The sequence below is a fragment of the Ranitomeya imitator genome, chromosome 5 (genome assembly GCF_032444005.1).
Source record: "Ranitomeya imitator isolate aRanImi1 chromosome 5, aRanImi1.pri, whole genome shotgun sequence".
Taxonomy (NCBI): domain Eukaryota; kingdom Metazoa; phylum Chordata; class Amphibia; order Anura; family Dendrobatidae; genus Ranitomeya; species Ranitomeya imitator.
This window is the reverse complement of record NC_091286.1, coordinates 1,577,496-1,597,063: the sequence shown is the minus strand read 5'-3', so window position 1 is coordinate 1,597,063 and position 19,568 is coordinate 1,577,496. Positions and strand designations below refer to the sequence as shown.

The 19,568-nt window shown below is 53.7% G+C and overlaps 1 protein-coding gene across 1 annotated transcript in view; it reads left to right on the top strand.

Moving 5' to 3' along the window:
* The window catches only part of LOC138680782 (harmonin-like), a 28,571-nt gene that overhangs the window by 8,339 nt on the left and 664 nt on the right, over nucleotides 1–19,568 (top strand). The window contains exons 5-10 of the mRNA XM_069768037.1: nucleotides 7,610–7,718; nucleotides 8,360–8,384; nucleotides 8,535–8,592; nucleotides 13,101–13,204; nucleotides 16,039–16,123; nucleotides 16,289–16,348. Coding sequence (XP_069624138.1) covers nucleotides 7,610–7,718; nucleotides 8,360–8,384; nucleotides 8,535–8,592; nucleotides 13,101–13,204; nucleotides 16,039–16,123; nucleotides 16,289–16,348 — 441 coding nt within the window. The remainder of the gene's footprint in view (nucleotides 1–7,609; nucleotides 7,719–8,359; nucleotides 8,385–8,534; nucleotides 8,593–13,100; nucleotides 13,205–16,038; nucleotides 16,124–16,288; nucleotides 16,349–19,568) is intronic.

The following is a 19,568-nucleotide window of genomic DNA, read 5'->3' as shown; positions in this document are numbered from 1 at the left end:
GGGTTCTGCTGAGAGACAGGGGTGATGCATCTGGATATATGCTTGTCCTTCCACCCTCCCCCCCCCCCCCACAGCACACGGTTAGCCATGAATTGATATGACATAATTAAATGTAAGTGTTCTTCAACTTTAATCCCATTTTATTTGTAATTGTATTGTAGACCTGATATTTGTCTTTTTTATAATATCTTTTTATACCTCTGTAAACACTGTCTACCTTTTTTAGAGTAAAATATAAAATTACTAGCTTCTCTCCTTGCTCTATAACGTATGGTCACGTTCTCTGAAGTGAATTACGTTACTAATCTGGGTTGGCTCCGGACCCGTTAATAATTACGAAATTTGAGCTGGTGGCAGCAGATTTGCCCTGTGTGTTTGGGAGTCTTTGTAGCAACCGTCGGCATTGATAATTATTGTTCCCGCCTGAGTGGGAGTAGTTATATCGCCCTCGCTGCAGCATGCCCAATAGCCAGTACAGAGCAGGCAGCCTTTCTGGTGACTAATTATCCTAGGTGCAGTACCCTGACAGACCTGAGGGTAAGGGGGCGCCAGAGAGCTGCAAGTTCCAAACCGGAAGTGGGATATAGATAAATCCCCTTCAGAAAGAACCAGGAGCAACCAAACCACCCCGATTCTTGACCTATTAGTGTGAGTGGTGGGAATGATATCCTCCCGTGAACCGTGATGGCTGATATTTGCTGGTTACGGAGCACATTGTAGCAGATGCTGATGCTCTTTTGCCCCCTGTTGGATACTTTTGAGGGTATAAGCTGTAGCCAGCCATGCTTCTTTCTTGTTTTGTTTTCATTGCTTTATTTATTGAGAGTCATAAGATGGTTGACATCAGCAAACGAAGCATCAATTAGGGTAAACTCGAAAAACAGAAGGGGCAGAAATTTCACTTTATTAAAAGCCATTCAAGTCTCAAAGGAATAAATGGCACCTAGTAAAGCACCTAAAATGCCCGAAATGGGAAATAATTGCCTCCGTCAAAACATCATTAATACAGAAAATGAAAGATTCTTTATTTCTATTAACAAATAAACCAAATAAAGTTGGTGAGCTGAAGCTCTGGGGATCAAGAAGTCGCCATTAGGGCTCATCTCCACTTGTGTGAGAAAAAAAAGGTCCGATTTACGGACCGAAAAAACTGATGTAACGTCTGCGAGTGCCATGCGATTTTTTTTTTTTTTTTTTTTTTTTTTTTTTTATCGCAACATCCGTATGACATCCGTATTGCTGTCCGATTTTTACGCACGGGTCTCCTTTGACAAGCCGGTAATTCAGCGCAGAGTACAGTAAAATCACAGTGACAGGTTAGATTAGAGTAGATATATACACATAGAATAGGTATATATACATATGTATATGTCAGGGAGACACATATATATATATATATATATATATATATATATATATATATATATATATATATATATATATATATATATATATATATATAATGCAGCGCGAGACAGCTTAAAAGCTGGTAATTCAATTACCGGCTTTTGCTTTCTCCTTCCTAAACCCGACATGATATGAGACATGGTTACATACAGTAAACCATCTCATATCACCATTTTTTTTGCATATTCCACACTACTGTCAGTAGTGTGTATATGCAAAATGTGGGCGTTCTAGCTATTATATTTAAGGGTTAAATGGCGGAAAAAAATTGGCGTGGGCTCCCGCGCAATTTTCTCCACCAGAGTAGTAAAGCCAGTGACTGGGGGCAAATATTAATAGCCTGGAGAGGGTCCATGGTTATTGGCCCCCCCCCCTGGCTAAAAATACCTGCCCCCAGCCACCCCAGAAAAGGCACATCTGGAAGATGCGCCTATTCTGGCACTTGGCCACTCTCTTCCCATTCCCGTGTAGCGGTGGGATATGGGGTAATGAAGGGTTAATGCCACCTTGCTATTGTAAGGTGACATTAAGCCTAATTAATAATGGAGAGGCGTCAATTATGACACCTATCCATTATTAATCCGAATGAATGAAAGGGTTAAAAAAACACACACACATTATTAAAAATTATTTTAATGAAATAAAAACAAAGGTTGTTGTAATATTTTATTTAACGCCCAATCCAATCACTGAAGACCCTCGTTCTGTAAAAGAAAAAACATAATAAACCAACAATATACTTACCCTCCGCAGATCTGTGACGTCCAACGATGTAAATCCTTCTGAAGGGATTAAAATATTTTGCAGCCAGGAGCTTTGCTAATGCAGGCTGCTCCTTGCTGCAAAACCCCGGAGAATGAAGCTAAATATAGAAAATTATCGATATTTAGCTTCATTTGCGGTGAGGCGCCCTCTGCTGGCTGTTCATAGATCGTGGGAACTTTCCTTGAAAGCTCCCAGGCTTTCTAGGAAAGTTCCCACGATCTATGAACAGCCAGCAGAGGGCGCCTCACCGCAAATGAAGCTAAATATAGCTCATTGATCTATATTTAGCTTCATTCTCCGGGGTTTTGCAGCAAGGAGCAGCCTGCATTAGCAAAGCTCCTGGCTGCAAAATATTTTAACCCCTTCAGAAGGATTTACATCGTTGGACGTTACAGATCTGCGGAGGGTAAGTATATTGTTGGTTTATTATGTTTTTTCTTTTACAGAACGAGGGTCTTCAGTGATTGGATTGGGCGTTAAATAAAATATTACAACAACCTTTGTTTTTATTTCATTAAAATAATTTTTAATAATGTGTGTGTTTTTTTTAACCCTTTCATTCAATTGGATTAATAATGGATAGGTGTCATAATTGACGCCTCTCCATTATTAATTAGTAACATAGTTAGTAACATAGTTAGTAAGGCCGAAAAAAGACATTTGTCCATCCAGTTCAGCCTATATTCCATCATAATAAATCCCCAGATCTACGTCCTTCTACAGAACCTAATTGTATGATACAATATTGTTCTGCTCCAGGAAGACATCCAGGCCTCTCTTGAACCCCTCGACTGAGTTCGTCATCACCACCTCCTCAGGCAAGCAATTCCAGATTCTCACTGCCCTAACAGTAAAGAATCCTCTTCTATGTTGGTGGAAAAACCTTCTCTCCTCCAGACGCAAAGAATGCCCCCTTGTGCCCGTCACCTTCCTTGGTATAAACAGATCCTCAGCGAGATATTTGTATTGTCCCCTTATATACTTATACATGGTTATTAGATCGCCCCCTCAGTCGTCTTTTTTCTAGACTAAATAATCCTAATTTCGCTAATCTATCTGGGTATTGTAGTTCTCCCATCCCCTTTATTAATTTTGTTGCCCTCCTTTGTACTCTCTCTAGTTCCATTATATCCTTCCTGAGCACCGGTGCCCAAAACTGGACACAGTACTCCATGTGCGGTCTAACTAGGGATTTGTACAGAGGCAGTATAATGCTCTCATCATGTGTATCCAGACCTCTTTTAATGCACCCCATGATCCTGTTTGCCTTGGCAGCTGCTGCCTGGCACTGGCTGCTCCAGGTAAGTTTATCATTAACTAGGATCCCCAAGTCCTTCTCCCTGTCAGATTTACCCAGTGGTTTCCCGTTCAGTGTGTAATGGTGATATTGATTCCCTCTTCCCATGTGTATAACCTTACATTTATCATTGTTAAACCTCATCTGCCACCTTTCAGCCCAAGTTTCCAACTTATCCAGATCCATCTGTAGCAGAATACTATCTTCTCTTGTATTAACTGCTTTACATAGTTTTGTATCATCTGCAAATATCGATATTTTACTGTGTAAACCTTCTACCAGATCATTAATGAATATGTTGAAGAGAACAGGTCCCAATACTGACCCCTGCGGTACCCCACTGGTCACAGCGACCCAGTTAGAGACTATACCATTTATAACCACCCTCTGCTTTCTATCACTAAGCCAGTTACTAACCCATTTACACACATTTTCCCCCAGACCAAGCATTCTCATTTTGTGTACCAACCTCTTGTGCGGCACGGTATCAAACGCTTTGGAAAAATCGAGATATACCACGTCCAATGACTCACCGTGGTCCAGTCTATAGCTTACCTCTTCATAAAAACTGATTAGATTGGTTTGACAGGAGCGATTTCTCATAAACCCATGCTGATATGGAGTTAAACAGTTATTCTCATTGAGATAATCCAGAATAACATCCCTCAGAAACCCTTCAAATATTTTACCAACAATAGAGGTTAGACTTACTGGCCTATAATTTCCAGGTTCACTTTTAGAGCCCTTTTTGAATATTGGCACCACATTTGCTATGCGCCAGTCCTGCGGAACAGACCCTGTCGCTATAGAGTCCCTAAAATTAGAAATAATGGTTTATCTATTACATTACTTAGTTCTCTTAGTACTCGTGGGTGTATGCCATCCGGACCCGGAGATTTATCTATTTTAATCTTATTTAGCCGGTTTCGCACCTCTTCTTGGGTTAGATTGGTGACCCTTAATATAGGGTTTTCATTGTTTCTTGGGATTTCACCTAGCATTTCATTTTCCACCGTGAATACCGTGGAGAAGAAGGTGTTTAATATGTTAGCTTTTTCCTCGTCATCTACAACCATTCTTTCCTCACTATTTTTTAAGGGGCCTACATTTTCAGTTTTTATTCTTTTACTATTGATATAGTTGAAGAACAGTTTGGGATTAGTTTTACTCTCCTTAACAATGTGCTTCTCTGTTTCCTTTTTGGCAGCTTTAATTAGTTTTTTAGATAAAGTATTTTTCTCCCTATAGTTTTTTAGAGCTTCAATGGTGCCATCCTGCTTTAGTAGTGCAAATGCTTTCTTTTTACTGTTAATTGCCTGTCTACAATAGCAAGGTGGCATTAACCCTTCATTACCCCATATCCCACCGCTACACGGGAATGGGAAGAGAGTGGCCAAGTGCCAGAATAGGGGCATCTTCCAGATGTGCCTTTTCTGGGGTGGCTGGGGGCAGGAGTTTTTAGCCAGGAGGGGGGGGGCCAATAACCGTGGACCCTCTCCAGGCTATTAATATCTGCCCCCAGTCACTGGCTTTACTACTCTGGCGGAGAAAATTGCGCGGGAGCCCATGCCAATTTTTTCCACCATTTAACCCTTAAATATAATAGCTAGAATGCCCAAATTTTGCATATACACACTACTGACATTAGTAGTGTTGAATATGCAAAACAAATGGTGATATGAGATGGTTTACTGTATGTAAACCAGGTCTCATATCATGTCGGGTTTAGGAAGGAGAAAGCAAAAGCCGGTAATTGAATTACCGGCTTTAAAGCTATCTAGCGCTGCATTAAATATAAATATATATATATATATATAGGTGTCTCCTTGACATATATATATATGTATATATACCTATTCTATGTGTATATATCTACTCTCATCTAACCTGTCAGTGTGATTTTACTGTACTCTGCGCTGAATTGCCGGCTTTTCTAAGGACACGGGTGCGTAAAAATTGGACAGCACTCGCATGGTGCGAGTGCTGTGCGTTTTTTCTCTCGCACCCATTGACTTGTATTGGCGAGTCTCGTCCGAGAATCTCAGCAATACGCAGCATGCTGCGATTTTTTTTCTCAGCCGACACAGATTTTTCTCAGTCCGATTTCGGCTGGGAAAAAAATCGCAAATGGAGTGTCACCTATTGATTAACATTGGTCCGAGTGCAATCCGATTTTTTTTTTTATCGGATTGCACTCGTCCGTTTTCCTCACAAGTGGAGATGAGCCCTTAGATTGTTAGGAAACCAACTAGAAGCAAAGAACACATAAATGGGACTGAAGGACGGTGCCCTGGGGAGGGGAATAGGTCCGCTGGGGCATCGCTCATGTCCGAAATCAAGGTGCGGAGTCCGGCACACAAGGATATACATTTATCCGAGTTCCCACCAGTCACCCAGGAGTCCAGACACGGTGACGGAGGAAGACTTCTGTGTGCGGACGCTGCTGATTTTCCCTTGGAATATTAGACGTGCGCCATAAAGTGGGTGCTAGAAGCTTCCAGCTGTCAGAATCTAGACAGGAGATTGTCGGAAGATTCCGGAACACGTGACGCGGTGTTAGTTTTATATCACTTCATCTAACGTTTCCATAATGTTGGTATAATGTGACAGGATACATTAGAATATGAGGTCCGCACCTCTGTCCTTCTCACATCTCCAGCGTCCCGGGGGTCGGAGGGACCACTCACGGAGCAGGAGATTGTGGACCGGCGGGGTCGTAATTGTCTCACACATTGGGAAGGGCCGTATGTAGATTAGGTTCATTGGGAATCAGTAAGTGCGGTCCAATTCTTTCCCCATTTCAGCAGAAAAGCTTTTCAGGGGAATATCTTCTATGGGTAGCACATTATAGAGGACTAATAATAATAATATTTATTTTTATATAGCGCTAACATATTCTGCAGCGCTTTACAGTTTGCACACATTATCATCGCTGTCCCCGATGGGGCTCACAATCTAGAATCCCTATCAGTCTGTCTTTGGAATGTGGGAGGAAACCGGAGTGCCCGGAGGAAACCCACACAAACACGGAGAGAACATACAAACTGTTTGCAGATGTTGTCCAAGGTGGGATTAGAACCCAGGACCCCAGCGCTGCAGTGCTAACCACTGAGCCCCCATACAGTGCTAACCACTGAGCCCCCATACAGTGCTAACCACTGAGCCCCCATACAGTGCTGACCACTGAGCCCCCATACAGTGCTGACCACTGAGCCCCCATACAGTGCTGACCACTGAGCCCCCATACAGTGCTGACCACTGAGCCCCCATACAGTGCTGACCACTGAGCCCCCATACAGTGCTGACCACTGAGCCCCCATACAGTGCTGACCACTGAGCCCCCATACAGTGCTGACCACTGAGCCCCCATACAGTGCTAACCACTGAGCCCCCATACAGTGCTGACCACTGAGCCCCCATACAGTGCTAACCACTGAGCCCCCATACAGTGCTGACCACTGAGCCCCCATACAGTGCTGACCACTGAGCCCCCATACAGTGCTAACCACTGAGCCCCCATACAGTGCTGACCACTGAGCCCCCATACAGTGCTGACCACTGAGCCCCCATACAGTGCTGACCACTGAGCCCCCATACAGTGCTGACCACTGAGCCCCCATACAGTGCTGACCACTGAGCCCCCATACAGTGCTGACCACTGAGCCCCCATACAGTGCTGACCACTGAGCCCCCATACAGTGCTGACCACTGAGCCCCCATACAGTGCTGACCACTGAGCCACCGTGCTCCCCCTCACCATTATGAATAACCACGGGGGGACAGCCGCCATGCTTCTCTCTGACCCCAGAGCTGACGGCCTGCGCTCGTTGTCCAGGTGCGGCTGTACAGCATTTCTGCCAGTGATGGAGACAACCGGCCATTGTCCTCAGGTATTTCCCGGGTGACGGTGTCGATCACGGTGGCGGTCTTGTGATCTGGACCCCGTCCCCCATCGCTCCCCTCCCCCGAACCATCGGCTCATTGTGAACCTGCTCATTCACAAGACATAAAAGAAAAATGGATCAAACCTGTGTTGTGTCCGGTGTCGGGTTCTCTGCGCCATTGTGCTGTGGAGACGGCATTCATTAGAGGGGCAGCCGGACCCTCCACCTCCCAGCACATTAACCCTTTCTCTTCCAGATAGGAGACGAGGTGGTCCGCATTAATGGCTACTCCATCGGGTCATGTATCCACGAGGAGGTGATCAATCTGATCCGCACCAAGAAGGTCGTCTCCATCAAAGTGCGGCGTAAGTTCTGCGCCCCCCGAGTGACGGTGGGGTGGGGGTCTGTACCCTGTGTGTGATGGTGGGGTGGGGGTCTGTACCCAGTGTGTGATGGTGGGGTGGGGGTCTGTACCCAGTGTGTGACGGTGGGGTGAGGGTCTGTACCCTGTGTGTGACGGTGGGGTGGGGGTCTGTACCCCGTGTGTGACGGTGGGGTGGGGGTCTGTACCCCGTGTGTGACGGTGGGGTGGGGGTCTGTACCCCGTGTGTGACGGTGGGGTGAGGGTCTGTACCCCGTGTGTGATGGTGGGGTGGGGGTCTGTACCCAGTGTGTGATGGTGGGGTGGGGGTCTGTACCCTGTGTGTGACGGTGGGGTGGGGGTCTGTACCCCGTGTGTGACGGTGGGGTGGGGGTCTGTACCCCGTGTGAGACGGTGGGGTGAGGGTCTGTACCCCGTGTGAGACGGTGGGGTGGGGGTCTGTACCCCGTGTGTGGCGGTGGGGTGGGGGTCTGTACCGCGTGTGTGACGGTGGGGGTCTGTACCCCGTGTGTGGCGGTGGGGTGGGGGTCTGTACCTTGTGTGTGACGGTGGGGTGGGAGTCTGTACCCCGTGTGTGACGGTGGGGGGGTCTGCCCATGTGACTTGTTTTTCTTCTCTCCACAGATGTTGGGATGATACCAGTTAAAAGGTAAAGCGTGTGCTGCTAATGGCGTAGCCCCCACTATTCCCTCGTGCCCATTGTTGTACTCGGGGAGGCCCACCAGACGCCAGTATTGTGCTGGTTCCACCTCTGCGCTGGGCCGTACACTCCACTAACTCTCTGTACTTTGTTCTGCAGCTCGGCAGAGGATCCTCTGAAGTGGCAGTACGCCGACCAGTATGTGTCCGAGACCGAGGTAACTGCAAGAGACCGCCCGCACATTGCCCCCTCCACCAGGGCCTTGCTGCCGGCCTCTACGCCCTCCACCAGGGCCTTGCTGCCGGCCTCTACACCCTCCACCAGGGCCTTGCTGCCGGCCTCTACGCCCTCCACCAGGGCCTTGCTGCCGGCCTCTACGCCCTCCACCAGGGCCTTGCTGCCGGCCTCTACGCCCTCCACCAGGGCCTTGCTGCCGGCCTCTACACCCTCCACCAGGGCCTTGCTGCCGGTCTCTACGCCCTCCCCCTCCACCAGGGCCTTGCTGCCGGCCTCTACGCCCTCCCCCTCCACCAGGGCCTTGCTGCCGGCCTCTACGCCCTCCACCAGGGCCTTGCTGCCGGCCTCTACGCCCTCCACCAGGGCCTTGCTGCCGGCCTCTAGGCCCTCCCCCTCCACGAGGGCCTTGCTGCCAGCCTCTACGCCGTCCACCAGGGCCTTGCTGCCGGCCTCTACGCCCTCCCCCTCCACCATGGCCTTGCTGCAGGCCCCAAACGTTAACTCCAGTTTGTAGTTAATGATATGCTCTTGCCCCGGTTCGGGGTCGGTGTATGTGGTGCTCTGGTTAGGTATTCATAATGCAGCCTGCTGACATGTTGCTGATCTCGGCTGTCTCTGAGCTGCTACTGCGCAGGTGCGGGCAGCGCCATCTTGGAGGACCTGACACTCTGTAGTCACTGAGCACAATCCTGATCACAGGTATCGGTGTAATCAGTATAACGGCACTGACCTGACAGTGCGTGTAGTCACTAAGCACAATCTTGATCGCAGGTATCAGTGTAATCCGTATAACGGCACCGACCCGACACTATCTGTAGTCACTGAGCACAATCCTGATCACAGGTATCAGTGTAATCAGTATAACGGCACCGACCTGACACTGTCTGTAGTCACTGAGCACAATCCTGATCACAGGTATCAGTATAACGGTACCGACCTGACACTGTCTGTAGTCACTGAGCACAATCCTGATCACAGGTATCAGTGTAATCAGTATAACGGCGCCGACCTGACACTATCTGTAGTCACTGAGCACAATCCTGATCACAGGTATAAGTGTAATCAGTATAACGGCACCGACCTGACACTGTCTGTAGTCACTGCGCACAATCCTGATCACAGGTATCAGTGTAATCATTATAACAACACCGACCTGACACTGTAGTCACTGAGCACAATCCTGATCACAGGTATCAGTGTAATCAGTATAACGGCACCGACCTGACACTGTCTATAGTCACTGAGCACAATCCTGATCACAGGTATCAGTGTAATCAGTATAACGGCACCGACCTGACACTGTCTGTAGTCACTGCGCACAGTCCTGATCACAGGTATCAGTGTAATCATTATAACAACACCGACCTGACACTGTAGTCACTGAGCACAATCCTGATCACAGGTATCAGTGTAATCAGTATAACGGCACCGACCTGACACTGTCTGTAGTCACTGAGCACAATCCTGATCACAGGTATCAGTGTAATCAGTATAACGGCACCGACCTGACACTGCGTGTAGTCACTGAGCACAATCCTGATCACAGGTATCAGTGAAATCAGTATAACGGCACCGACCTGACACTGTCTATAGTCACTGAGCACAATCCTGATCACAGGTATCAGTGTAATCAGTATAACGGCACCGACCTGACACTGTCTATAGTCACTGAGCACAATCCTGATCACAGGTATCAGTGTAATCAGTATAACGGCACCGACCTGACACTGTCTGTAGTCACTGCGCACAGTCCTGATCACAGGTATCAGTGTAATCATTATAACAACACCGACCTGACACTGTAGTCACTGAGCACAATCCTGATCACAGGTATCAGTGTAATCAGTATAACGGCACCGACCTGACACTGTCTGTAGTCACTGAGCACAATCCTGATCACAGGTATCAGTGTAATCAGTATAACGGCACCGACCTGACACTGTCTGTAGTCACTGAGCACAATCCTGATCACAGGTATCAGTGTAATCAGTATAACGGTACCGACCTGACACTGTCTGTAGTTACTGAGCACAATCCTGATCACAGGTATCAGTGTAATCAGTATAACGGGACCGACCTGACACTGTCTGTAGTCACTGAGCACAATCCTGATCACAGGTATCAGTGTAATCAGTATAACGGCACCGACCTGACACTGTCTGTAGTTACTGAGCACAATCCTGATCACAGGTATCAGTGTAATCAGTATAACGGGACCGACCTGACACTGTCTGTAGTCACTGAGCACAATCCTGATCACAGGTTGCCTTTAAATCCCAGCAGCTCTGCCTATGACGGGCCCCTGTATCCTGGCTGCTATCCATGTGTGGCCCCTCCGGGGTTGGGTGTCCTCTGCTATCAGACAGATTTATCGCTGGAATGCCATTATCCCTCCTGCTCCCGTCTTATTGCCAGGTGTGAGGAGTCGGTGGTCCGGGCTGAGCTCCTGCTGTGAAACCCCAGAAGGATAATCCCCCGGAGCTCGCGTTCCTTTATTGTCGACATTGTCTTCTGCAGGCGCCACGAGCTTAAGACATTATTAATGAGTTTGTGCCCCCCCTCTGTTCCAGGTCAGAGGACCCTGTTGAAATGGGGAGCCGGGGGGTCCCAATGTCAGGATTGAAGGGGCAGGCACCTGGCCGCTATTGATTACAGTAGGCGAGTGCTGCACAGGCCTAATCTACAGTGCCCCCCAGCCAGGAGCTGGCAGAGAAAACCTGGTCTGCAGGAGAACTGCCAGCGGGGGAGACAAGAAACCCAAACATGAAACCGGGGGCCACAGACGGGGAGGGAACAAGAATGCCACCATTTACAAAGACGAAAACCTAGTGCCGTCTGCAGCCGCGTTGCCTCCTATGCGTTCTTGTGCTATGGAGTGGTGGCCTGGTGGGAGATGCTGGGGGTTGTGGATTATGCTGGCGGGAGATGCTGGTGGTTGTGGATTACGCTGGCGGGAGATGCTGGGGTTTGCAGATTACGCTGGTGGGAGATACTGGGGGTTGGGGATTACACTGGCGGGAGATGCTGGGGTTTGCAGATTACGCTGGTGGGAGATACTGGGGGTTGGGGATTACGCTGGCGGGAGTTGCTGGGGGTTGTGGATTACACTGGCGGGAGATGCTGGGGTTGTGGATTACACTGGCGGGAGATGCTGGGGGTTGCGGATTACGCTGGTGGGAGATGCCGGGGGTTGTGGATTACGCTGGCGGGAGATGCTGGGGTTGTGGATTACGCTGGCGGGAGATGATGGGGGTTGTGAGTTACGCTGGTGGGAGATGGTTGGGGTTGTGGATTACGCTGGCGGGAGATGCTTGGGGTTGTGGATTACGCTGACGGGAGATGCTGGGGGTTGTGGATTACGCTGGTGGGAGATACTGGGGGTTGGGGATTACGCTGGTGGGAGATGCTGGGGTTGGGGATTACGCTGGCGGGAGATGCTTGGGGTTGTGGATTACGCTGACGGGAGATGCTGGGGGTTGTGGATTACGCTGGTGGGAGATACTGGGGGTTGGGGATTACGCTGGTGGGAGATGCTGGGGTTGGGGATTACGCTGGTGGGAGATGCTGGGGGTTGTGGATTACGCTGGTGGGAGATGCTGGGGGTTGTGGATTACGCTGGCGGGAGATGCTGAGGGTTTGCAGATTACGCTGGTGGGAGATGCTGGGGTTGGGGATTACGCTGGTGGGAGATGGTGGAGGTTGTGGATTACGCTGGTGGGAGATGCTGGGGTTGTGGATTTCGCTGGCGGGAGATACTGGGGGTTGCGGATTATGCTGGCGGGAGATGCTGAGGGTTTGCAGATTACGCTGGTGGGAGATGCTGGGGGTTGTGGATTACGCTGGTGGGAGATACTGGGAGTTGGGGATTACGCTGGTGGGAGATGGTGGAGGTTGTGGATTACGCTGGTGGGAGATGCTGGGGGTTGTGGATTTCGCTGGTGGGAGATGCTGGGGGTTGTGGATTACGCTGGTGGGAGATGCTGGGGGTTGTGGATTACGCTGGCGGGAGATGCTGAGGGTTTGCAGATTACGCTGGTGGGAGATGCTGGGGTTGGGGATTACGCTGGTGGGAGATGCTGGGGTTGTGGATTTCGCTGGCGGGAGATACTGGGGGTTGCGGATTACGCTGGCGGGAGATGCTGGGGGTTGTGGATTACGCTGGTGGGAGATGCTGGTGGTTGCGGATTTCGCTGGTGGGAGATGCTGGGGGTTGCGGATTACGCTGGTGGGAGATGCTGGGGGTTGCGGATTACGCTGGCGGGAGATGCTGGGGTTGTGGATTTCGCTGGCGGGAGATACTGGGGGTTGCGGATTACGCTGGCGGGAGATGGTGGAGGTTGTGGCTTACGCTGGTGGGAGATGCTGGGGGTTGTGGATTACGCTGGTGAGAGATGCTGGGGGTTGCGGATTACGCTGGCGGGATATGCTGGGGGTTGTGGATTACTTCTGTGACATCATCATTAATCACCGCTAATATTGTGTTCACAGGATGGAAAGAGCAGCATGGCGGGGCTGGCCTCCATCGGAGGAAGAGACATCAAGGAGAAGAAGGCCTTTATCAGTTTAGTGGGTACAACAGGCATGGGGTGCAGGTGGGTGCAACTTGTCTGTGGTCCCAGCGGGCGCCCTGAGCAGGGGGTGATGGCAGGGGGGTCTTTCCCTGTATGTGGGATTATGGCCAGGGCTGACCTGCTTTCTAGGGGCTACTTGTATGGTAGATAATGGTTGGGGGACCATGTCTTTTATAGGGGACTATGGCAGCGGGTGGTCAGTTGAGGAATTAAATGGTGGGGGGGGGGGGAGAGGTTTCCTATATGGGGGATTATGGTGGAGGAGGGGGGACCTGTCCCATGCGGGGGATTATGGCGGAAGAGGGGGGACGTGTCCCCGTATGGGGGATTATGGTGGAGGAGGGGGGACGTGTCCTGTACGGGGGATTATGGTAGAGGAGGGGGAACGTGTCCTGTACGGGGCATCATGGCGGAGGAGGGGGGATGTGTCCCTGTACGGGGGATTATGGCGGAGGAGGGGGACGTGTCCTGTACGGGGGATTATGGCGGAGGAGGGGGGACGTGTCCAGTACGGGGGATTATGGCGGAGGAGGGGGGACGTGTCCCATGCGGGGGATTATGGCGGAGGAGGGGGGACGTGTCCTCGTATGGGGGATTGTGGTGGAGGAGGGGGGACGTGTCCTGTACGGGGGATTATGGCGGAGGAGGGGGGGACGTGTCCTGTACGGGGGATTATGGCGGAGGAGGGGGGGACGTGTCCTGTACGGGGGATTATGGCGGAGGAGGGGGACGTGTCCTGTACGGGGGATTATGGTAGAGGAGGGGGAACGTGTCCCCGTATGGGGGATTATGGTGGAGGAGGGGGGGACGTGTCCTGTACGGGGGATTATGGTGGAGGAGGGGGGACGTGTCCTGTACGGGGGATTATGGCGGAGGAGGGGGGGACGTGTCCTGTACGGGGGATTATGGTAGAGGAGGGGGAACGTGTCCCCGTATGGGGGATTATGGTGGAGGAGGGGGGACGTGTCCTGTACGGGGGATTATGGTAGAGGAGGGGGAACGTGTCCCCGTATGGGGGATTATGGTGGAGGAGGGGGGACGTGTCCTGTACGGGGGATTATGGCGGAGGAGGGGGGGACGTGTCCTGTACGGGGGATTATGGCAGAGGAGGGGGGGACGTGTCCTGTACGGGGGATTATGGCGGAGGAGGGGGACGTGTCCTGTACGGGGGATTATGGTAGAGGAGGGGGAACGTGTCCCCGTATGGGGGATTATGGTGGAGGAGGGGGGGACGTGTCCTGTACGGGGGATTATGGTGGAGGAGGGGGGACGTGTCCTGTACGGGGGATTATGGCGGAGGAGGGGGGGACGTGTCCTGTACGGGGGATTATGGCGGAGGAGGGGGGGACGTGTCCTGTACGGGGGATTATGGCGGAGGAGGGGGACGTGTCCTGTACGGGGGATTATGGCGGAGGAGGGGGGACCTGTCCCCGTATGGGGGATTATGGTGGAGGAGGGGGGACCGGTCCCATGCGCGGGATTATGGCGGAGGAGGGGGGACGTGTCTCGTACGGGGGATTATGGCGGAGGAGGGGGGACGTGTCCCCGTATGGAGGATTATGGTGGAGGAGGGGGGACGTGTCCCGTACGGGGGATTATGGCGGAGGAGGGGGGATGTGTCCTGTACGGGGGATTATGGCGGAGGAGGGGGGACGTGTCCTGTACGGGGGATTATGGCGGAGGAGGGGGGACGTGTCCGGTACGGGGGATTATGGCGGAGGAGGGGGGACGTGTCCTGTACGGGGGATTATGGCGGAGGAGGGGGGACGTGTCCTGTACGGGGGATTATGGCGGAGGAGGGGAGACGTGTCCCATGCGTGGGATTATGGCGGAGGAGGGGAGACGTGTCCCCGTACGGGGGATTATGGCGGAGGAGGGGGAACGTGTCCGGTACGGGGGATTATGGCGGAGAAAGGGGGACGTGTCCTGTACGGGGGATTATGGCGGAGGAGGGGGGACCTGTCCCCGTATGGGGGATTATGGTGGAGGAGGGGGGACCTGACCCATGCGGGGGATTATGGCAGAGGGGGGACGTGTCCCGTACGGGGGATTATGGCAGAGGGGGGACGTGTCCCGTACGGGGGATTATGGCGGAGGATGGGGACGTGTCCGGTACGGGGGATTATGGTGGAGGAGGGGGGACCTGTCCCATGCGGGGGATTATGGCGGAGGAGGGGGGACGTGTCCCCGTATGGGGGATTATGGCGGAGGAGGGGGGACGTGTCCTTTACGGGGGATTATGGCAGAGGAGGGGGGACGTGTCCTGTACGGGGGATTATGGCGGAGGAGGGGGGACGTGTCCTGTATGGGGGATTATGGCGGAGGAGGGGGGACGTGTCCGGTACGGGGGATTATGGCGGAGGAGGGGGGACGTGTCCTGTACGGGGGATTATGGCGGAGGAGGGGGGACGTGTCCTGTACGGGGGATTATGGCGGAGGAGGGGGGATGTGTCCTGTACGGGGGATTATGGCGGAGGAGGGGGGACGTGTCCTGTACGGGGGATTATGGCGGAGGAGGGGGGACGTGTCCTGTACGGGGGATTATGGCGGAGGAGGGGGGACGTGTCCGGTACGGGGGATTGTGGCGGAGGAGGGGGGACGTGTCCGGTACGGGGGATTATGGCGGAGGAGGGGGGACGTGTCCCCGTACGGGGGATTATGGTGGAGGAGGGGGGACGTGTCCTGTACGGGGGATTATGGCGGAGGAGGGGGGACGTGTCCTGTACGGGGGATTATGGCGTGGAAGGTGACAGGTTATGGTGGGGAGGACTTGTCTGGCACAGGGGTTAGTGGCGGTGGGTTGCTGAGGGTGGGCTTTCCCTTTTACAAGGCTTTTGTCCCTCTTATTTCTGCAGCATTTCCAGCGGCCCTGCCCAGAAGCCGGGGATTTTCATCAGTAACGTGAAGCCTGGCTCGCTGTCTGCGGAGGTCGGCCTGGAGGTGAGCTCGTAGGCCCTGCCGCTCGCTGGACATTACAGCCAATCAGAGCACTGACATCTCTTGGGCCCGTGGCTCACTTGCCACGTGACAGCCCCATGGTTGTTGGTGTCAGCCGGGCACCCGCAGGACTGTGGTCGTTAATCTCATCTTTCTGCTTCATGTCAGGTTGGTGATCAGATCGTGGAGGTGAATGGTGTGGACTTCTCCAGCATCGACCACAAAGAGGTGACTCCTCAGATCTGCCTGCCACGTGTGTGGTGTGGGCACAGCGGGTGTGTAATGTGGGGGCCTGCCGTGTGTGTGTGTGGGGCCACAGTGGGTGTGTAATGTGGGAGCCTGCCACGTGTGTGTGGGGGGGCACAGTGAGTGTGTAATGTGGGAGCCTGCCACGTGTGTGGTGTGGGGGCACAGCGGGTGTGTAATGTGGGAGCCAGCCACGTGTGTGTGTGTGTGGGGGCACAGCGGGTGTGTAATGTGGGAGCCAGCCACGTGTGTGTGTGGGCACAGCGGGTGTGTAATGTGGCAGCCTGCCACATGTGGTGTGGGGGCACAGTGAGTGTGTAATGGAGCCTGCCACGTGTGTGGTGTGGGGGCACAGCGGGTGTGTAATGTGGGAGCCAGCCACGTGTGTGTGGGCACAGCGGGTGTGTGATGTGGGAGCCTGCCACGTGTGGGTGTGGGGGCACAGCGGGTGTATAATGTGGGAGCCAGCCGTGTGTGTGTGGGGGGGGGGAGAGGGGCACAGCGGGTGTGTAATGTGGGAGCCAGCCACGTGTGTGTGTGTGTGGGCACAGCGGGTGTGTAATGTGGCAGCCTGCCACATGTGGTGTGGAGGCACAGTGGGTGTGTAATGTGGGAGCCAGCCACGTGTGTGTGTGTGTGTGTGGGCACAGCGGGTGTGTAATGTGGGAGCCTGCCACGTGTGTGGGTGTGTAATGTGGGAGCCAGCCACGTGTGTGTGTGTGTGGGCACAGCGGGTGTGTAATGTGGGAGCCTGCCACGTGTGTGTGTGTGGGGGGCACAGCGGGTGTGTAATGTGGGAGCCAGCCACGTGTGTGTGTGTGTGTGTGGGCACAGCGGGTGTGTGATGTGGGAGCCTGCCACGTGTGGGTGTGGGGGCACAGCGGGTGTATAATGTGGGAGCCAGCCGTGTGTGGGGGGGGGAGGGGCACAGCGGGTGTGTAATGTGGGAGCCTGCCACGTGTGTGTGTGTGTCTGTGGGGGCACAGCGGGTGTGTAATGTGGGAGCCAGCCACGTGTGTGTGTGTGGGGGGCACAGCGGGTGTGTAATGTGGGAGCCAGCCACGTGTGTGTGTGTGTCTGTGGGGGGCACAGCGGGTGTGTAATGTGGGAGCCAGCCACGTGTGTGTGTGTGGGGGGCACAGCGGGTGTGTAATGTGGGAGCCAGCCACGTGTGTGTGTGTGGGCACAGCGGGTGTGTAATGTGGCAGCCTGACACATGTGGTGTGGGGGCACAGCGGGTGTGTAATCAGGGAGCCTGCCACGTGTGTGTGTGTGGGGGGGGCACAGCGGGTGTGTAATGTGGGAGCCAGCCACGTGTGTGTGTGTGTGGGGGGCACAGCGGGTGTGTAATGTGGGAGCCAGCCACGTGTGTGTGTGTGTGGGGGGCACAGCGGGTGTGTAATGTGGGAGCCTGCCACGTGTGTGTGTGTGTGTGTCTGTGGGGGCACAGCGGGTGTGTAATGTGGGAGCCAGCCACGTGTGTGTGGGGGGGGCACAGCGGGTGTGTAATGTGGGAGCCAGCCACGTGTGTGTGTGTGGGCACAGCGGGTGTGTAATGTGGCAGCCTGACACATGTGGTGTGGGGGCACAGCGGGTGTGTAATCAGGGAGCCTGCCACGTGTGTGTGGGGGGCACAGCGGGTGTGTAATGTGGGAGCAAGCCACGTGTGTGTGTGTGGGGGGCACAGCGGGTGTGTAATGTGGGAGCCAGCCACGTGTGTGTGTGTGTGGGGCACAGCGGGTGTGTAATGTGGGAGCCAGCCACGTGTGTGTGGGGGGCACAGCGGGTGTGTAATGTGGGAGCCAGCCACGTGTGTGTGTGTGTGTGTGTGTGTGTGGGCACAGCGGGTGTGTAATGTGGGAGCCAGCCACGTGTGTGTGTGTGTGTGTGTGTCTGTGGGGGCACAGCGGGTGTATAATGTGGGAGCCAGCCACGTGTGTGTGTGTGGGCACAGCGGGTGTGTAATGTGGCAGCCTGACACATGTGGTGTGGGGGCACAGTGGGTGTGTAATCAGGGAGCCTGCCACGTGTGTGTGTGTGGGGGGCACAGCGGGTGTGTAATGTGGGAGCCAGCCACGTGTGTGTGTGTGGGGGGCACAGCGGGTGTGTAATTTGGGAGCCAGCCACGTGTGTGTGTGTGGGGGGCACAGCGGGTGTGTAATGTGGGAGCCAGCCACGTGTGTGTGTGTGGGGGGCACAGCGGGTGTGTAATGTGGGAGCCAGCCACGTGTGTGTGTGGGGGCACAGCGGGTGTATAATGTGGGAGCCAGCCGTGTGGGGGGGGGGGGAGGGGCACAGCGGGTGTGTAATGTGGGAGCCAGCCACGTGTGTGTGTGTGTGTGTGGGCACAGCGGGTGTGTAATGTGGGAGCCAGCCACGTGTGTGTGTGTGTGTGTGTGTGTGGGCACAGCGGGTGTGTAATGTGGCAGCCTGACACATGTGGTGTGGGGGCACAGCGGGTGTGTAATCAGGGAGCCTGCCACGTGTGTGTGTGTGGGGGGCACAGCGGGTGTGTAATCAGGGAGCCTGCCACGTGTGTGTGTGTGGGGGGCACAGCGGGTGTGTAATCAGGGAGCCTGCCACGTGTGTGTGTGTGTGTGTGTGGGGCACAGCGGGTGTGTAATGTGGGAGCCAGCCACGTGTGTGTGTGTGTGTGTGTGTGTGTGTGTGTGGGCACAGCGGGTGTGTAATGTGGGAGCCAGCCACGTGTGTGTGTGTGTGTGTGTGTGGGCACAGCGGGTGTGTAATGTGGCAGCCTGACACATGTGGTGTGGGGGCACAGCGGGTGTGTAATCAGGGAGCCTGCCACGTGTGTGTGTGTGTGGGGGGCACAGCGGGTGTGTAATCAGGGAGCCTGCCACGTGTGTGTGTGTGGGGGGCACAGCGGGTGTGTAATCAGGGAGCCTGCCACGTGTGTGTGTGTGTGTGGGGGGCACAGCGGGTGTGTAATGTGGGAGCCAGCCACGTGTGTGTGTGTGTGTGTGTGTGTGGGCACAGCGGGTGTGTGATGTGGGAGCCTGCCACGTGTGTGTGTGTGGGGGCACAGCGGGTGTGTGATGTGGGAGCCTGCCACGTGTGTGTGTGTGTGGGGGCACAGCGGGTGTGTAATGTGGGAGCCAGCCACGTGTGTGTGTGTGTGGGCACAGCGGGTGTGTAATGTGGGAGCCAGCCCACGTGTGTGTGTGGGCACAGCGGGTGTGTA